Source organism: Mustela lutreola, chromosome 6 (genome assembly GCF_030435805.1).
Source record: "Mustela lutreola isolate mMusLut2 chromosome 6, mMusLut2.pri, whole genome shotgun sequence".
Classification (NCBI taxonomy): domain Eukaryota; kingdom Metazoa; phylum Chordata; class Mammalia; order Carnivora; family Mustelidae; genus Mustela; species Mustela lutreola.
The window spans coordinates 58629395-58647925 of NC_081295.1; the positions used below are offsets into that span (position 1 = coordinate 58629395).

The window sequence follows — 18531 nt, forward strand, 5'->3', positions numbered from 1 at the left end:
AAATAAATAAATAAAATAAAATATTAATTAACTTCAAGCAGTGGCACATCAAATGATATGCAAGGAGACTTCCTTCTCTGCTCCTGGCTCTCTATTTTCCTCATTAAAGGAAGGAGGCATGTTCTTGACCTCTTTTTGCCAACCTGTGTGTTCACATACTGCACACACACACACACACACACGTGAAGGACTGGTCGACTTGAAATTAGATAGACCAAAAGATTTTCCTTTGTTACAAAGAGGCCCTTTCTCTTGGAATCAAAGCCAGCCTCATAGCTTCTATTTTAATAGATTTCAGGAAAATGGGAAACTCTCTGACCTCAGACTGAGCTGGATGACTGGCTCTATGATCTCACACCTTCTGGCACTTCCTCTTTCCTGATGCTTACTATAGTCTATTGTTAACTGTTTAATTGCCATCCTCTCTGCTTACCCCTAAATTCCATAAGGGGCTGTACCTGTTGTGTTTCCCATGTACCCTGGAGCACCCAGCATAAAGCATAAAAATGTCCTAGGAGTTTATCACTCTTTTTTAGGTAACTAATACTTCCTGCAATGACCAGGCTCAGAATTGGTAGGTTTCAAAGTGTCTTCCCTTTTGAAAAACAATAATCCCTATTTCAATGAATAAGAAAATATATTTTCTTGTCATAGTTCTCTTTCTCATCCTATTGGATGGTCATTTGAAATTATAAGAGTATGTCTCAAAGCTTCATCGGAGATAAATTTCTTGGAACCTTCTTATTCTGCTAGAACGTTTACTGATTCCTATAAATGCACTGACTTCTCCCCACAACTATTCAAGGAATTTGGCATCTCTCACCCAGCTGGTAGAGGGCCACATCAGACTCATTTCTCTCTCTTTCCAGCAATCTGGGGCGGAAGCCAGCCAAAGAATTCAGGATAGTCTCTCAAGGCCACACCAGAGAATTTCTATGAAAGACAAGGGGTAAATGTAGCTCTATCAAACCTGCTGGGAATAAGGCTCATGTGTTCCTCTGTTGTCCCAGTTTTCATAACTTCTTGCTTATTTAAAGAATCCCACTAGCCTTGGTCACCATCAAAAGCATAACAGCCTAGGTCAATGGTTCTCAAATTATAGTATGGATAAAAATCTCCTGGAGAAAATTTTTTGAAAATAACAGTTCATAGGCTCCACTCTTAAAGATTCTGTTCCAATAGATATCAAATGTGGGCCTGGACTTTCTGGTTTTTTTGTTGGGTGTTTGGTTTGGGGGCTCATTTTTAAAGACTCCAAGAAATTCTGATGATTATAATCTACAGGCTACATATTGAGAGTCACTGGACTGGTCTGGTCTTTTCAAAGGCATAGAAAGATGTGAGAGGGAAGAAGGGAGAAACGAGAGAGAAAACATAGGTTAATATCACAAAATTATTTGCCATTCAACAATGGTAAAGTCCTGAATTACAGCAAAAGCCAGTATGCATTATACCTTGTTCTGCGTCTGGACAGCCAAGGGCTTTTGTTAACTGTGGGCGTCAGAAGTGAGTTTTCTATGAGGCACCATCTCTCCACTCATCCCAGCCTTCAAACACTGGGCTTCCTTTCTGCTCCTCATCTTCCTAGGATTAAAGCTACTTTGTCTTCTTGCTACCTGTGTCAGCTATTCTAAATCCTTAAGGGCCTTGGAAAAAATGCCAACTTTCTGGGCTCCACTCAGCAGAACAATAGTCTGGGTCAAAAGACACAAACAAGGCTGCAGCAGAGAATGCTCTCTTCCAATGGTTGCGGATGATGAGATATTCAGATCTTCCAATGGTTGTGGATGATGAGATATTCGGAACCCCTTCAGGACCAAGGCCCTCACTCCCCCAGCTGCCAGAAATGTTGGCTCCTGAAGGCTCAGAGCTCCAGGAATTGCCTTTGACTGAAGGAATCTGCACCTCGTGCCTGGGTGTAGCCCATATCCAGTGAGTAGTCAATGCAGGGAATGCCAATGACCAGCTAGCTTGCATGCAGAGCAATTCTGAAGGGCCATTCCTGCTCCAAAGTTTACTGCTCTTGGGGTCCCACTGTGCCTGTGCTGAAGTTTAATTTCTCCTTCTGCATAATCCTGATGCTCTCTCTCCCTGACAAGTGCTGCTCCCACATCATTTCCCATAAATCTCCTGTCTGCAAACCTCACTGTCTATTTGCAAGGAATGTGACCGAAGATGCTGAACTTGCCTTTTTCAGTCAAGCACTGACAGCACAGTGTAGTGGACCTCTGTATCTGGCCGCCTGGGTAATCGGGTGGTTGCTTAATTTCTCTAAGTGTGTCCTTCCTCAAGTATAAAATTCGAATACAGATGACAACAATAATACTTACCATTTCTGTTTTGCCAGGTTTTTATGGGAATTAAAAGAGAAAACATGTATGAGAGTACTTTGAAATAATACTATTAGCTAACATCACCACATCCTGGTTTACCACGTAGTAATCAAGGAAGAGGGGAGGAAGATGTAGGATATCTACCAATATGATATAGTTCATCTTACATACTGGGTGCTACTTTCTCAAATCAACATATTTGTTACTAATCAATACAGCTAGGCACACAATAAAAAAAAAAAAAAAAGAAAGAAAGAAAAAGAAATAAAACCAGGAGGTCTGGTGCATATTACCACAATCCCGAAACTGAAACAGAAGACAGAACAATATTTGTTCACTGTTTCCATGTGAAGATAGCAACAGAGCAATTTCCACTCCTCTCTAAAGTCAGAATTCACATTTTTACACAATAAGTTATGCAATGAGTAATGGAATCTCTTTTACAACTTTGAACAGGGAAACAAGTACATAAAATAAGGAATACTTTTCCAGGCAACTAAGTATTTTCTGGATTACCTTGATACTGTATCCACTAAAAAGAAAAGAAAAAAAATACACAAATCAAGTTGAAAATGCTGTTAGTTCAAAAAGAGTAACTGGAAATTATCAATTCTAAAACTGTGCTTTTTATTAAAAACTACCAAATTACTGAGTCTTATCAAGAACTTCTATGAGTTACACAAATAATGTGTAACTAACTAACAGATGGCTTTATTATCAGCAAAAGTCACAGAATGATTATAACTAGAAGGAAGCTGAAGGACCTATGAAATCTTCCAAGTTCAGTGATGCTCTGCTCTCAGAGAAACCACAGTTGAAATGAAGAGGCAAGACAAAGCCACATGAAATATTAGCCAAAATCCTTCTGTTTCTTATGAGAGCACTGAATGAATTACAGGCAGGCATACAGGATTTCAGACCAAAGGGTGATCATGTGGGCTGGATCATTTCAGAAGGCTTCATGTCTCCCCATATAGTGGGAAGCTATGTTTCCCCATATAGTGTCTTCCCATATAGTGGGAAGCTATAAATACCATGATTTCCTGTTAAGCCTAAAGAAATCCTGAATGAAACATGTCCTTCATGTGTGGAGAAAGTATTTTAAAACTTCAAACTTAAGACGAGTTTGCCGATTCAGTTTGGGTAGAATATTAATTCAGAGCTTATAACCCTTAAATAGTTCAAAGAAGAGGTTTCTCGTGAAAAAGATAATTAGGCTCTGCTTGCTGAACAAATATCAAAGTCTTAACCTAACTCATGAAATCAAGAGAACAGTGAAGAGCTGAGGCCAGATTTGGGGGGGAAGTGGGAAGCTAGGCTTGTTTGTCAAAAATAATTTTATTGGGACCAAAGGACCCTACCTGGATACTAAAAATAGAAAACAGGCCCCAGCCCCTAGAAATCTGAGTCATTTTGCCTATTAAAATCAAGAGGACTGGTGGGGTGCGGGTAGGAGGACACTGCAGGCCAGTTTCACTTAATAAGATTCTGGAAGTCAGAGGCAGGTAAGCACCTGCTTCAGGGTAAAACCAGACTAAAATGGGCCCCAGAAGGCAGATCACAAACCAGGAGTCTAAGGTTTGGAGTTTTCCAGCCAGAATTTGTTAGCAATTTTCCTACCATTGGAACCTGCTCTGTCGATTAATATCCCCTGGCCAACATTTCTGTTTCCCCACATGAGGGATACTACAGATTTCAGCAGCAGATCACTGACTGCACTTAAGAAATGCAAAGCAGTAATAATCAGTGTTTGGGAAGAGTGGTAATCAAGGCAGCTCCAAAGACATTTGTTGAAGTTTTGGAAATTCACAGCCAGAGTGAGTTTCCATAACAGTGTTTACAATTCCCAGGATAAATTCTCTGATTATTCTAGGCTTATTCCTCTTTTTTTTTTTTTTTTAAGTGCAAAATGGTGGTTTTATTAAAGCTTGAAGACAGGACCCTTGGGCAGAAAAAGCTGCTTTCCCCAGATTGTGAGAAAGAACTGATTAAATACTTTGGTAGGGGTAGAGGAGTAAAGATAAGGGGAGTTTCTAGGCTTATTCCTAGACCAACCAAATATATCTTGGGGTGAAGGTAGGGGGAACAATGCCATGCAGCACAATAGGGCCACTGAGGGCCCATCTTACATATTGGGCCATCCCTGGATGAGGAAGAATTATTGATGTCAAGACAGTGATTTGAGTTGACCGCTGTGTCTGAGACTTTGTTCCCTCATTCATTCACTTACTCATCCACTCATGTATGCATTCATTCATTCTTAAAGATGCCATATCAAAGCAATGTGTTTCAGAACGTAAGCTCTGGAACCAAATACATAGGATCAATTGCTAGCTCTATCAGTTACTAACATTACACTTTCTTCACCTGTCAAAAGCAGTCAGTTATAGGACCTAACTCACAGGAATACAATGAGAAATAAAAGACTGAATTCACATAATGAGCCTAGAATAGTGCCTGGCCCTAATAAGCGCATTATACATTTTAGCTATTACTATTCATTGTATAAGGGCCCCATGGTCCCTTAGCACAAACCTATTATTCTACTTATGTTCCTATCCTAATCATTAACTAGGAATGTAGGAGTCATCCTATACACCTTCCTCTCCCTCACTGTCTACCCCTAAAGATGTGGTCAAGTTCTTCTCATTAGACATGTCAGATCCTTCCCTCTTTTCCAATCCTCACTATCACTGCCTGACTAAAACCTTCTCCAATTTCTTTTCTCAAATATTATAGTAATCTCCTGTGTGTCTCCCTAAAACTAGTATTGTACTCATCCAACCTATTCTCCACTTTGATTCTAAATTGTCTTTCCAAAAACACATATCTAACAAAATCACTCATCTGCTGAAGTCTTCTATAGCATGAAGTCACAGGTCCAACATGGCACATGGGACTTGGTGATGTGACCCAATCTGCCTCCGCAGCCCTCACCCTGTGCCCATACTAACCAGCCTGACAGTACAGTGCTGATGTTTCTGCTGAGTCAACTATCCCTCCATCTGCCTCTTACATTGAGAGTCATTATCTAATCAATAAATACTTCCTAATACCTGCCATGATGTAATGCCTGTACCAAGGTCAGGGAGTACAATGATGAAGAACATACTCGATCCTTTCTTTCTCATAGTAACTTTGAGGCCCTCGAGGGAGAAGTGAAATATGAAAACTGAAGTAGAGTTGTCTCAGACTTAGCATTCTTTCCCCCACTAGTTGGAATACTAGTGACATACCTTATGGAATTGTAGAAATTAAATATATTTTGGCATCCAGTCCAAAAGTACCTCACCAGACTTTAATCTCAACTGTAAACTGTGACACAGTAGCTTTAGTCATCACTAAATGACTTGTACATTTGACTTGTACAGCTGTGATGTGTTAGGAAGAATTGATTTGACTGCTAAAAAACAATAACCAGAAAGTTGTTTCAATATGGTATTATAAACTTATAGGCCATTAACTAGCCTCTCTGTTTTTTTTTTAAGATTTTATTTATTTATTTGATAGACAGAGATCACAGGTAGGCAAAGAGGCAGGCAGAGAGAGAGGAAGGGAAGCAGGCTCCCCACTGAGCAGAGAGCCCGATGCGGGGCTTGATTCCAGGGTCCTGGGATCATGACCTGAGCCAAAGGCAGAGGCTTTAACCCACCGAGGTTTAAGCCACCCAGGCATCCCGCCTCTCTGTTTTTAAAAGGTAAGTAACTCTGAGTGTCTGCCATTGTCTGGGGGTAATAAGAAGCTGGGTTTGTTTGGTTTTTTAGCATAGTTATTAAATAATATGAAATATGGTTAATTCAAACACTTTAAGAATCATGCCTTTCTAATTAAAGCATTGCTAAATCACTCATTAAATGAAATGCTTACTGAATAAGCACAGCTTATTCATTATGCTGACACAGTTCATTCAAATCTGCAGAAACATATTGGGACGGAAGCTCTAGCATGGACACAGATTTGTCAGAGCGCCGGTCTCCTTCATGGGATTTTCCAACCTTCCACACTAATGTTTATGGCCCTTTTCAGCAACACCGTATCTTATTCATGACTATAACCAGAGCTCTCTGAAAAGGCACAGAGGAGGTGCTTGATAACTGTTTGCTGGGCTGACCTCAGCTCAACTCAGCTCCAACAGAGATGCTGTCCCCTTCTCTACTGTGTCTTAAGACAGTTGTACAGTCCTTTCTGAAGAGCCACAATCCAGCTGCATTGGAACCTATCAGCTTAAATACCTTCTAACAGGTATCCACCATCTTAAATACCTTCTAACAGGTATCCACCATCTTCAAATATTTTCATGTGGCACTAATTTCCTAAAAACAAACTGTCCAAAATATTTGAATTCAGAGAGTGACATTCTATCCCTATGTAAAATGACGTTTTTCTACCATACCATACCATGCCATACCAGTGAAAGTAATAACATATGGCTTTTACTTACTTTTCTCTTGGGCCTCTGCAGCAAAGCACATGATTTGAATATTTATCTTACATCAGCCTAGTGACCCTAGCTGGTAGGCGGTACCATCAGTAGCTTTAGGAAACTGAAAACTTGAACTGTTACTTCCTATACCACCAGTCCCAGTTTAGCAGCGCAAGAACTTTACATCTTAGTCTTACTTTACACACACCCAGAGCAAACCTCACTTTTCAAAAGTTCATTAACAAAGCCTCACAATTAAACGAGCAGCGCTGTGAGTCATTTTTGGATACCCCTGTGGAAATAACAACTCCTCCCTCTGCTGAGAAACGCCTTCAACAAGTGCATGAGAACCACAGGAAGTAATACAGATCTCAGCTATTGTCAGAGAAGTCTAGAATTCCCTCAGGACCGTGTGGTTCTTGAAGTTTCCTTGCCACTATTTCTTGTCTTTATTCTTCTAAAAAAAATAAAGTCTTTTTATGTCGGCTTGGAAGGAGCTATTTCAAGGCAATATCAATTTCTCTGTATTTTCTGGCTCCTGATTCCCATTGTTAAGTTCAAGTTCAAGTTCAGTTCAAGTCCCGGTGTTTTTGAGAAAGTGCAACCTAAAATTGGGAGTGACCAGCAACTGGGTGGCTCAGTTGGTTAAGCAACAGACTCTTGATTTCTGCTCAAGTCATGATCTCAGTGTCCTGAGATCATGCCCTGAGCCGGGCTCTGCGCTGGGTGTGGATCCTGCTTTAGAGTCTCAGTCTCTCTCTCTCTCCCCCCCCCACCCGCCCCCCTCCTCACTCTCTCATAAGTATATGAAGGAAGGGAGGGAGAGAACAGGTGATCACAGCGAAGTAATGTCCCTGGTAATTCAGAAGACCTTCAGTCTCTCGACTTAAAACCAAAGTAGTCTTAGGTGCACACTTAGTAAGGAAAGCCTATCAACAGGTACCTGAAATAATTTGTTACGAAGCCCTAAATGCGCGGTCCCTTGCCTATTGGGACCGGGGGGGGGGGGGGGGGGCACACCGCTGTACAGGAGAAACTCAGGGCCGAGTTCCCTAAGGCGCGAGGCGGCGGCATGAGCCCTCGGGCCAGACCCGAAATCCCCCCAAAGCCACCCCTGGAGGCCCCAGCCAGCTAGGCCAACCGGCGCCCCCCGCGGCTCTCCGCGCACAGCCTAGCGGGGCGCATCCTCGCTCCTGGAGCGGTTAAGGAGAGAAAGTCAGGTACAAAGGCGGAAGACGAACCAGGAAAGGACGGAGCGTGCGAACCAAGAAGGGCGCGGGTCCCACGCTGGGAGTCGTGAGACGGAAGGAAACCTGTTGCGAGACGCCTGGCGGCGAGGCTCCCGGCGCCTCCCGCTGCCGGGACTGGGCTGCTGCTCAGTCACTCGAGCTCCGCGCCGCCGCCGCCGCATCTGGACGCCACCGGCCCAGCCCCTGGAGTCGGCAGCGCCCACAGCTGGGGGAGCAGGCCCCGCCCCGGGACGACTGCGCCGCCCCACCCCCCCGCGCCCCTCCCCGCCCCGCCCCGAGTCCGTGCGTCCCGAGAGCGGGCGGTCTGGCTCGGCCCCCTCCGGCCGCCTCTGCTCTGCTGGGAGCCCACGGGCGCTCTCCGCGGGCTGCTCGAGGCACCTCACCCGCTCCCCCATCTCCGCGCGGGGAGGGGGCCCGGAGGCCCCGGACTTTGCCCGGGAATCCCCCTGGCGCTGGTGACGTTTGCCGGCCGCTGCGTTGGGCGCGGCGCGGACGCGCGGGGCAGGTTCTGGGTGTGGGTGTGACTGCGAGAGGCTGGGGCTGGCGCGCACCTGAGGGACCCGCCAGGAGGCGGGCAGGAAGGCTGAGCACCGTCTTGCCAGAACCTCCTCGGACTCACCCCTTTCAAGTAGCCCTGAGACCCAGCGGGGTTCATTCATTTAGTCAGAACCGACGGAGAGTCCGCTCAAGGACTGGGGATGCTCTCCCGGTTAAAAGTAGCGCCGAGACCCTGTCCTCGACGACCTGGCATTCCAGTGCGGAAAGATAAACGGATAAAGGTTGTATTATGTGAAATGGTGGTATCTCGAAAAACAAGACTGAAGCTCAAAAGTTAGGAAATACTAAAAACAAACAAACCCAAAAAACAAACAAACAAAAACAACCCTCATTGATGGGGAGTTTCAGAGAAATGAAGAAGCCAACTGAGAGAGTTTCCAATGGCTGAAGCTAGAACAATTTGAGAAAATTAACAAATAAAGTGGTATTAGACTGCAATCCAAAGTAAAAAGAAAATCCATGAGTTTCTAATGATATAAGTAGTTGAATGAATAAATAAATGGTGGAGAGGTGATAAATCTCTCCTGCGAGGAATTTGTAAAAGTTTATGTGAACGTAACTTCTCACTCCTTAAATATGGGGTGCTCAAAGTGACTAATCCCAAAATGTAAGGTATGGAAGGGGGGGAAAAGAGTAATTTCATAGTGGGGACACCTAAAAAACAGGGCCTCAGCCAACATTAATGGTCATAAATATATCGTTGTTAGTATAAGCACTTGATATGTGATGAAAATGTCACTTTACCTCTGTGGCCTTCCTCCCCAGGCCCATAACCCCAGTTTATCATAAGAAAAACATCAAATTCCAACAGAGGAACATCCTGCAAAATACTCCACCAATATTTCTCTAAGCTGTCAATGTCATCAAAAACAACAAAATTCTGAAAAACAGCCACAGCCTAGAGGAGGCTAAGGAGACATTACACCTAAATGTGTGTAGTATCCTGAATGGGATCCTACAACAGAAAAAGGCCATTGGGTAAAAACTAAGGAGAGGTCACCTAAGTGGTTCCGACCATTAAGAGTCTGCTTCCTGATTTCAGTTCAGGTCATGATCTCAGGGCTGTGAGATGGAACCTTAGAGGGTGCTCCCTTCAGCAGGAAGTCTGATTGAGATTCTCCATCTACCCACCCCCACCACCACCAAGTTCCTGCTCTTGATCTCTCCCTCTCTCAAATAAATAAATTAATCTTTTGAAAAAACAAATAAACTCTGAATAAAGTATGGATTTTCATTAGTAGTACAGTATCAAGATTGGTTCATTAGTTGTGATGATATGCCATACTACTTGTAAGATTATAATAGTAGAGGAAAATGGGAACAAGGTTTAGGTGAACCCTCTATACTATCTTTGCAGTTTTTCTGTAAATCTAAAATTGTTCCAAAACATGAAATTAATTTTAAAAGTAAAGCAAAATAAGAGAGATGAGGGGTGTTATAATAAACTAAAAACAAAACAAAACAAAACAAAAAAAGGGTTTATTCCAAAGACCTCTAAGATAAAACAGTGTGCGGGAGGAAACAATGTGGCTATTTGAGTTATGACTGTTTCAACCAGAGAGATCTGCAGATGTAAAGGCCCTGAGGCAGGAGGATGCTTGGCTTCTAGGAGTAGGGTCAGTGTGGGGGGAACAGAATGATTGGGAGAAAGACAATGGGTGGTGGAGCTAGGGGTGGAGAACAGAGTATGTAGGGCCTTGGTGGTCATGATAGTTTTAATACTTTACCTTGACTGAGAAAGGAAAACATTAAAGAATTTTTAGTAGAAGGGTAACCTGATATAGCTCTTTCTTTCTTTCTTTCTTTCTTTCTTTCTTCCTTTTTTAACTGTTGTGTTGACAAATTAGAGAAGAGGGTGGAAGAAGCCCAATTTTACAAATTCAGGGGAGATTTATATCCTCTACACCATTATAGATTCAATCTATAGAATGAGTAAAGCAAATTGCCCTCCCTAGTATGGGTGGGCCTCCTCTACTTTGTTGAAGGCCAAGATAGAACAATAGGCTGGAGAAGGGAGGATTTGTCCTCTTTGAAGCTGGGACATAAGTTTTTTCCTGCCTTCAGACTTGCCCTCAAATTGGAAGTGACACCATTTACTCTCCTGCTTCTCAGGCATTTGGACTCAGACAAGAATTATACCACGGACTTTCCTGGGTCTCCATCTTGCCGACTACAGATCTTGGAAGTTCTCAGCCTCCATAATATATATGTTTCATTCATATATACATGGTTCTGTTTCTCTGACAACCCTCACTGATTCAAACCCCCAGCAGTACAGCTGGTAAGAAGTGGGCAGGTTCTGGATATATTCCCAAGGAGATGCTGACAAGATCTGATTAACTGAATGTAGGACATGAGAGAGTAAAAAGGATCAGGATGAGCAATTAGAAGAAAAGAGGTTTCTTATGCTAACTGGGGAAGACTGCTTGAGAAGTAAGTCGTGAGGTTGGGGGAGGGGAGGAAAGGGTTGCTAGGGACTGAGTTCCATTTTGGACATTTTGGAGTTGCCAAGAAGGCATTTAGATAGATGAGTCTATGATAATGCTATTAATTGGGAGTGTTTAGCATATAGGTGATGTGCAGATAGATTTATTTACTTATTTATTTATTTTAAATATTTTATTTATTTATTTGATGAAGAGAGAGAGACACCAAAAGAGGGCAACAAGCAGGGGCAGTGGAAAAGGAAGAAGCAGGCTTCCCACCTAGCAGGGAGCCCGATGGAGTTGGGGCTCTATCCCACGGTCCTGTAATCATGACCTGAGCCAAAGGCAGATGCTTAACAACTGAGCCACCCAGGCACTCCAGATAGAATTTAAATGTGTGAAATCTGAGCCCAGGACTCTTTGAAAGTCAGAGATCAGGAAGATGAAGAATCAGAAAAGGAGAATGAGAAGGTATAATCAGTGATATAGGAGTTAGACTAACTAACAGTGGTATTCTGGAAGCCAAATTAAAACAATGTTTCAAGAATTACTAACTCTATTGCATGCTGCTAAAGTGGGTAAAATTAGAACTGAAAACCGCAATGGGCTTGGCCACCTGGAAGTCACTGGCACACTTGCTAGGAATTTTGGTGGTGTGTAGTGATCAAAGCCTGTCTGGATTGGGCCCAGAGAGAATGAAAAAAGAGCAAATGGAGTCAGAAAATGGGCCAATAGCTGGAAGAAATATATGGTCAAGAGAGATATATTTATTTTTGATTAGAAGATATGCCTGTTTGTATGCTCATGGCCATGAACTAAAAGAGAAGGAAAAAGTGATGATGCCGAGGAGTAAAGATCATTGTTGTAGCAATGTTTTTGAATAAATGAGCAGGGGTGGGATCCAATGAACAAAAGGAATATTGGGGTTAAATTGGAGAAGATAGAGAAAATAGAATTCTTTTCTGATAGCTGGTGGGGAGGCAGAACATATGGGCACAGACTCTGGTAAACGTGGAGGCATAAAAATGTTCTATCAATGAAGAAGCAAGGTTATCAATGGAAAGAGAAGAAGTTTGAGAAGAGGATAGAAAGTATGAAATATCATCCAGGGACAGTGAGACAATAAATAGACTTTGAAAGTATAGTCAGATTACTGGTTAACACTAAGGGTTCATTTGAAGTCAGGGACCATGACATGAAGTTGGTAGAGTTGTGTGTTCTCACCAGCCTCGTTCGCCTATTTGGGTTCGAATAAAGCTAGGCAGAGGTCCAGATACAACCAGAGTTTGGAGTTGCCAACTGAATATGATGGAGGAGAGAGGGACAAGAGTGTGGAGCATCTATGCAAGGGAATGATTATAAGGAAGGGACATGGCATTTAAACCAAGGAGAGAAGAGAGGACATGAATGACGGTGTTGAGGCAAAATGAAAAGGTGTTAGGTTAATGGATGGGAGGCTCCAGCGTATCAAGGAATTGTGCAGTGGGGGATTAGAGAGATTCAGTTGGAAAATGCAAGTTGGTTATCAGAGAGTGGGATCTTCAAGACTTAGATGCTGAATGGCTGAAGATACCGATAATAACAAAGTCTAGACTGACCTGGGCTTTCAGCAATTGCTATGCCCCCCACCCCCACTTCTAGGCTCCCAGGTAGGTCTCCTATGTTTTATACATTTTTTTCTGGAGAGCTTGGCTCTCACCTCCAGTGCAGATTTTCTGAACCATGAGTATGGATGAGGAGTTTAGGATAAACCCAAATAAAGCAGGACAAGCTCTTGGAGAGGGCCATAGTAGCTACATGAAATGAAGTCCTGTCCTCTGTATACACCATTTTGTATCCTCCTGCCATCCCAAATTTGAAGCGCTCATAAACCCACTGAACCTCAGGACTGGCAGGTCATCTAGCCCAGCCACGCCTCTCAAGTACAACTCCTCCACCACCCTCAGTAAATAGTCATTTTTTATCCCCACACCATGCAGCAATCCCCAACCACCATTTCTCTTCGCCATACTAATTTGCAAACTCCTTGAGGACGTATGTTTCACCTGTCTTTTTTGTGTGTGATACAATATATGTGACATAAAATATACCTTTGTCATCATTTTAAAGTGTAAAGTTCAGCTCCAAAAGTACATTAGCATTGTCACATAACCATCACCATCCATTTCCAGAATTTTTTATCTACCCCCCCAACTGACAACTCTGTACCCATTAAACACTTAATTCTCCAATCCCCCACATCCCCACCCCTAGCGTCCACCACTCTACTTTCTGTCTCTATGAATTTGACTACTCTAGACATTCCCGTAAGTGGAATGGCACAATCTTTGTACTTTCAAAACTGGCTTGTTTCACTCGGCATTATGGCTTCAAGGTTTATCTATGTTACAGCATGTGTGTCCGAATCTTTTTTCCTTTTAAAGGCTGAATAATATTTCTTTTTCGGTCATTGCTTTCATTTTTCTGGTATGTATACCCAGATGTGGAATTGCTGGATCCTGTGGTAATTGTCTCTATAATTTTTTTTTGTTGTATCATCACACCATTTTTCACAGAAGCTGCACTGTTTTACACTTACACTAGCAAAGCACAAGCATTCTGATATCTCTACCTCCTTGCCTCACTTGTTACTTCTTAGAACCTATCTCTGATTTCTTCTCTTCATAACACGCTGCTGGACACATGATGCTATATGAGTAAATGAACAGCTGTCATTAACCCTGTTGAAAAGGGAAATGAGATTAAATGATTTGGCAAGCCCCATCTTGCACATCTTGTTTTAGATTCACACTGTCCCCTATTGTAGCCACAGGTAGCTATTTAAATTAATTAAGATTAAGCAAAAATTTAAATTGTTTCTCTGTCTCAGTGACATTTCAGTGCCCAACGGTCACCATAACTAGTGGTTATTAGTGCCCGCTTTATTGGACTGCAGGGAGTAGAACATCACGGTGAACATTACCAGTTCTTTGGTTACTATATTGGGCAGTGCTTTCTAGATCCTGCTAGTGCCCTGTGCTTTGTCCCACAAATCATATTTGGATAAGTTTTTCCAGAATTGCACAGCTTAAAATTTAAGATAAAGGTCTTTCTTTGAGGAGGGAAGAAATATGCTATCTAAAAAGTCTAAGGCCCTTCATATATAAGTGCCTGCTATGCAAGGTCTCAAATTTTTGTGTTTAAATATTAGATTTGCACTTTTCCGTGATTTTGTGTTTCTGTTGTTCTAGATGATTACCTTGATGAACACAGATTTGCTAACTTAGGTAAGTCTTTATGTCACTCAAAATAGTTATCTACTAAACCATTGGTTTCAAAAAATATTTTTAGATTCAGAATGGAGGTTATATTTCCGCTTACTACTTTTTACCCAAAGCCTAACACAATACCTACGACATTAGAGATTCTTAATAAATATTTGTGGAATGATGGGTGAATAAATGACAAAAGTAAGCACTGAGCAGAACTTGGGAGCTCAGGACACTAAGATAACATTTTAGAGGGTGACACCCTGGTATAAAGAGATTGAAGAATATGGATCTAACACTTTTTTCTTTTTAAACAATACAGGGATTTTAAGCCGTGTCCTTTTCTCTTATTGTTTAAAAAGTAGCTCAAAAATTCCTGGAAGGATCTTGTCTAGTGCATGTTTATAAAGCTTCAACTTGTTTATAAACACCAGCCACCAATGAATATAATAACAAGAAAAAAATTAAGAATTTTATTAAATCTTTTTTAAAGATTTTAATAATGTCAGCATGTGTGAGCATACCTTCTGTTTGCCCTTCAGATTTACTTGCTACCTTCTTCCATTCTGCTCTCTACCCTGGATGGTTGATCTTAATGAATGATTGCAACAGGCTCCTCTCTTTGGCTTGCCTTGGGTTTAGCCAAGAGAGAGATCTAGCAGGAGAGCAGAAGCAGAGGATGAGGTCGGGGAATTTATTCCAAGCAGAAGGACTATCTGTGTTCCTAACAGAAGGTCACTATTCCTCTAAGATGGTCTGTTTTACATGATTCCCTCTTCTTCTTGGTTCTCAAAACCTCTCCCTACTCATGATTCTCAGGCCTGGAGTATGACAGCCTGAGAGTCCCGAAGATTTCCACTCTGCCTATACCATTATAATATTACCTTTATTTATAAACCTTCATCGAATTATTCTAATTTGAACATGTCTCTGTTTCATGGTGGGAACAGCCATCCTTAATCAGCTAGACTGTAGTGTATAAATTCCTGCTTTGAAACTTTTATACCTACAGTCTGTACAAAAATATTCCCTGATAATATTAGCATCTCTTTATTTCAATCTACCGGTTAGCTTTTTGAAGAAACCATGTTGTATGTCATATAATATAAATTTTTCTCCAGTACACTCGGACTAGAAGAATATTCTGATTCATAGGCACATATTCTTGCATATATTTTCTCTACATAAAATATTGTTTGTGGAAATATATAAAGAAAATTATAAAATAAATAGGTTAGTGTTTAAGATATTAAATATCTTGATATCTAGATGATTTCTGGATATGGGAAAATCTGTACCTCAGCACTGCAAACAAACCATCATTTCTCAAAATACACAGTTTACCAGAGAATATAGTTTCTAACCTTTTCTTATACACTGAATGTTTGTGTCTGCCAAAAATTCGAATGTTATAACCTAATCCCCAATGTGATGATATTAGGAGGTGGGGCCTTGGGAGGTGATTAGGTCATGGGGATGGAACCTTCAAGAACGGGATTCATGTTCTTATAGAAGAGTTCCCAGAGAGCTCTCTTGCCCCTTCCATCATGTGAGAACACAGCAAGGAGACAGCCATCAGTGAACCAGGAGGCAGGCTCTCACTAGATACCAAATCTGTTGGCACCTTGATCTTGGGACTTCCTTGTCTCTGGAACTGTGACAAAGTAAACTTCTGCTATTTATAAGCCATGAAGTCTCGTGTATTTTTGCTATAGCATATAGCCTACGTGGACTAAGACACACTTTGAAAGCTCAATATTTGAAGGTACAATTATTAGCAGACATCAGCTCATTTAAAAATATATAAACCCCATAATGCTAATACTTATATTAAAGATAACTGGGGACGCCTGGGTGTTTCAGTCAGCTAAGCATCTGCCTTCAGCTCAGGTCATAATCCCAGGGTCCTGGGATCAAGTCCTGCATTGGGTCCTTGCTCAGCAGGGAACCTGCTTTCTCCGTCTGCCTGTTGCTCCCCCTCTCTCTGACACAAATAAGTAAAATCTTAAAAAAATAAAATAAAGATAACTGATACATATTGCTTAGTTACAATGTGCCAACTACTACTATGCTAACACTTTCATATGTTATTTCTCATTACAAATTTATAAGGAGTGTACAATTCAACCTCATTTGATAGAGGAGGAAATGAGCCTTAAAATCTCCTGCCCACTGCCCCAACACCAAGAGGCAAAGGATCCTAGATTCAAATCCTTGTGTCCAAAACAAAAGTCTTAATTCTTAAGAATTAAGAATCCAGGGGCGACTGGGTGGCTCAGGGGGTTAAGCCTCTGCCTTTGGCTCAGGTCATGATCCCAGGGTCCTGGGATCCAGCCCGGCATCAGGCTCTCTGCTCAGCAGGGAGCCTGCTTCTCCCTCTCTCTCTCTCTGCCTGCTTCTCTGCCTACTTTTGATCTCTGTCAAACAAATAAATAAAATCTTAAAAAATTAAATAAAATAAATTTTCAAAAAAGAATTAAGAATCCAAGATTATTGGATTCAATTAAGAATCCAAGAACAGCATTAAAGACCATAGAACCAAAAAATAAGGACTATCTGAAGCAAATTTCTCTTAACCTGTTACCTACACTCAAAAAGTGATGTCTTAATCTAAATAAGCTTAGAAAAATTACTAAAAAGAAAGAAAGAAAAGAATGCAACAGATAACTCCTAGAAAAGCAAATTTCTTATTGTATAGTAAGCTTATTTTTCTGTGCACAATACACAAGGAGAAGTAGAAAATTAGCGGTGAAAATGGACTATTTGGGTGTTAGTTAAATCTTCCTGCCTACAATTCTTGAAATGACATGGCTGTATTTTTATTTTAACCCAAATAGCAATTATGTGAAAACTTCCCTCTGTATACTGGTATACTTGCAAGAGGGTTGAAGGTGAGCATGTACAGATGTTCTATGTGTACAAATAGAACATGCTCTGTCAAAGAGAATGGGCTAGGGGTGTCTGGGTAGCTCAGCCCTTAAGCACCTGGGACCAAGCCCCACATCAGGCTCCCTGGTAGGTGGGAAGCCTCCTTCTTGTGTTCCCTCTCTCACTATCTCTTTGTCTCTCAAATAAATAAACAATCTTTTTTAAAAAAAAAAAAAAGAGAGAGAGAGAGAGAGAGGGAGAGAGAGACAGAGAGAGAATGGACTAAAGAAATATCAGGTCTAGAGATAGTATAATTGATCTGCTTAATGGCTCTCAATGATTTTTCTGCAACTGTGATTTTGCATAACATGTTGCAAAACTATTTTAAGATGAGACTTACTCAATACTCACTTCTGGTAAACCCCTTTTTGCACCACTGCCCTGTCCTGCGGAACTGATAAAAGTGAAACAGAAAAGCATAAACAGAATGTTATAAATAAGCCATGCCTTTTAATAATAAAGTAATGGTTTCATCATGAGCCTTTAAATATTGGTTTTGAATTGCAACAATTAAATTTGTTCTCAACTAGCATAATTTTCACAGACTAAACATTTTTATAATCCATATTTTGTTCATTTAGATGAATTTGTGCCATTCATTTAGAAACTGTGTTTTTCTACACCAAAAAGCCTTACCTTGGGGCTGAGACATGATTTTCTTCTCTTTTTCTTCATTCATTTCGTCCTCTTCTTGCAGCTCCATGACTTTGTCTTACTTTTCCCTTTAACACAATCTTCAAAAGGACTGAGTCCTTCCTCAAAAATGGTTTATAATTTCTTTGAGTGCATGGACCACGGCCAGCATCCTTCCATGACCATAAGGAAAATTTACAAGTACAATATTGACACCACAAAAAACAAAGAGATCTCAAATGGTGAATATGTTTTAAAGATGAGCTTACTAAACGTGACACAGTGAGAACAGATTGAAGTCTCAGCAGTAAACTCACAGATTGAGGGAACAGTCTTCTTGTGGATACCTCCTCTTGGAATGATGATCTTGTTGAGGAGACCCTGGAGAAGCTGACAGATGTTCCCCTCAGTCCGCAGCTCCTCACCTTACTTATATGCCAGGAGCGTGAATAGGAATCTTTGGTGGGAGCTGACAGGGCCTTGCATCACTAAGTCTCAGTGTCGAAAGCAGGCCACTCTAGCTGATTTCTTTAAACCCTATTTTCTACAAGTTGGTGATAGGCATAGTCAATTATGAAACAGGAACTTTTGCCACAATTCTACATCCCTAGTCACAAAGAAACATTTACAAAACAAATGCCCCCAGGCAAATTGGAATTCATGATTGATTACAATGCAAATGTGGGTGTTGCCTATAATCTATTCATGCCTTATTTTTTTCAGGGTCCTAGG

General features: G+C 41.4%; 1 protein-coding gene across 3 annotated transcripts in view; it reads right to left on the reverse strand.

Moving 5' to 3' along the window:
- The window catches only part of STX11 (syntaxin 11), a 114183-nt gene extending 95853 nt beyond the window's left edge, over positions 1 to 18330 (reverse strand). The window contains exon 1 of one of the 3 annotated variants that reach the window (XR_009354586.1): positions 7998 to 8228. Coding sequence is in view for 1 of the 3 variants with exons in the window: in XM_059177343.1 (XP_059033326.1) it covers positions 17803 to 17869 (67 nt within the window). In the remaining 2 variants the exon portion in view is untranslated. Of the gene's footprint in view, positions 1 to 7997; positions 8229 to 17802 lie in introns of those variants that run through there. The other 2 variants (XM_059177343.1, XM_059177344.1) reach the window with 2 other exon arrangements.
- Between the last annotated feature and the right edge of the window lie 201 nt (positions 18331 to 18531).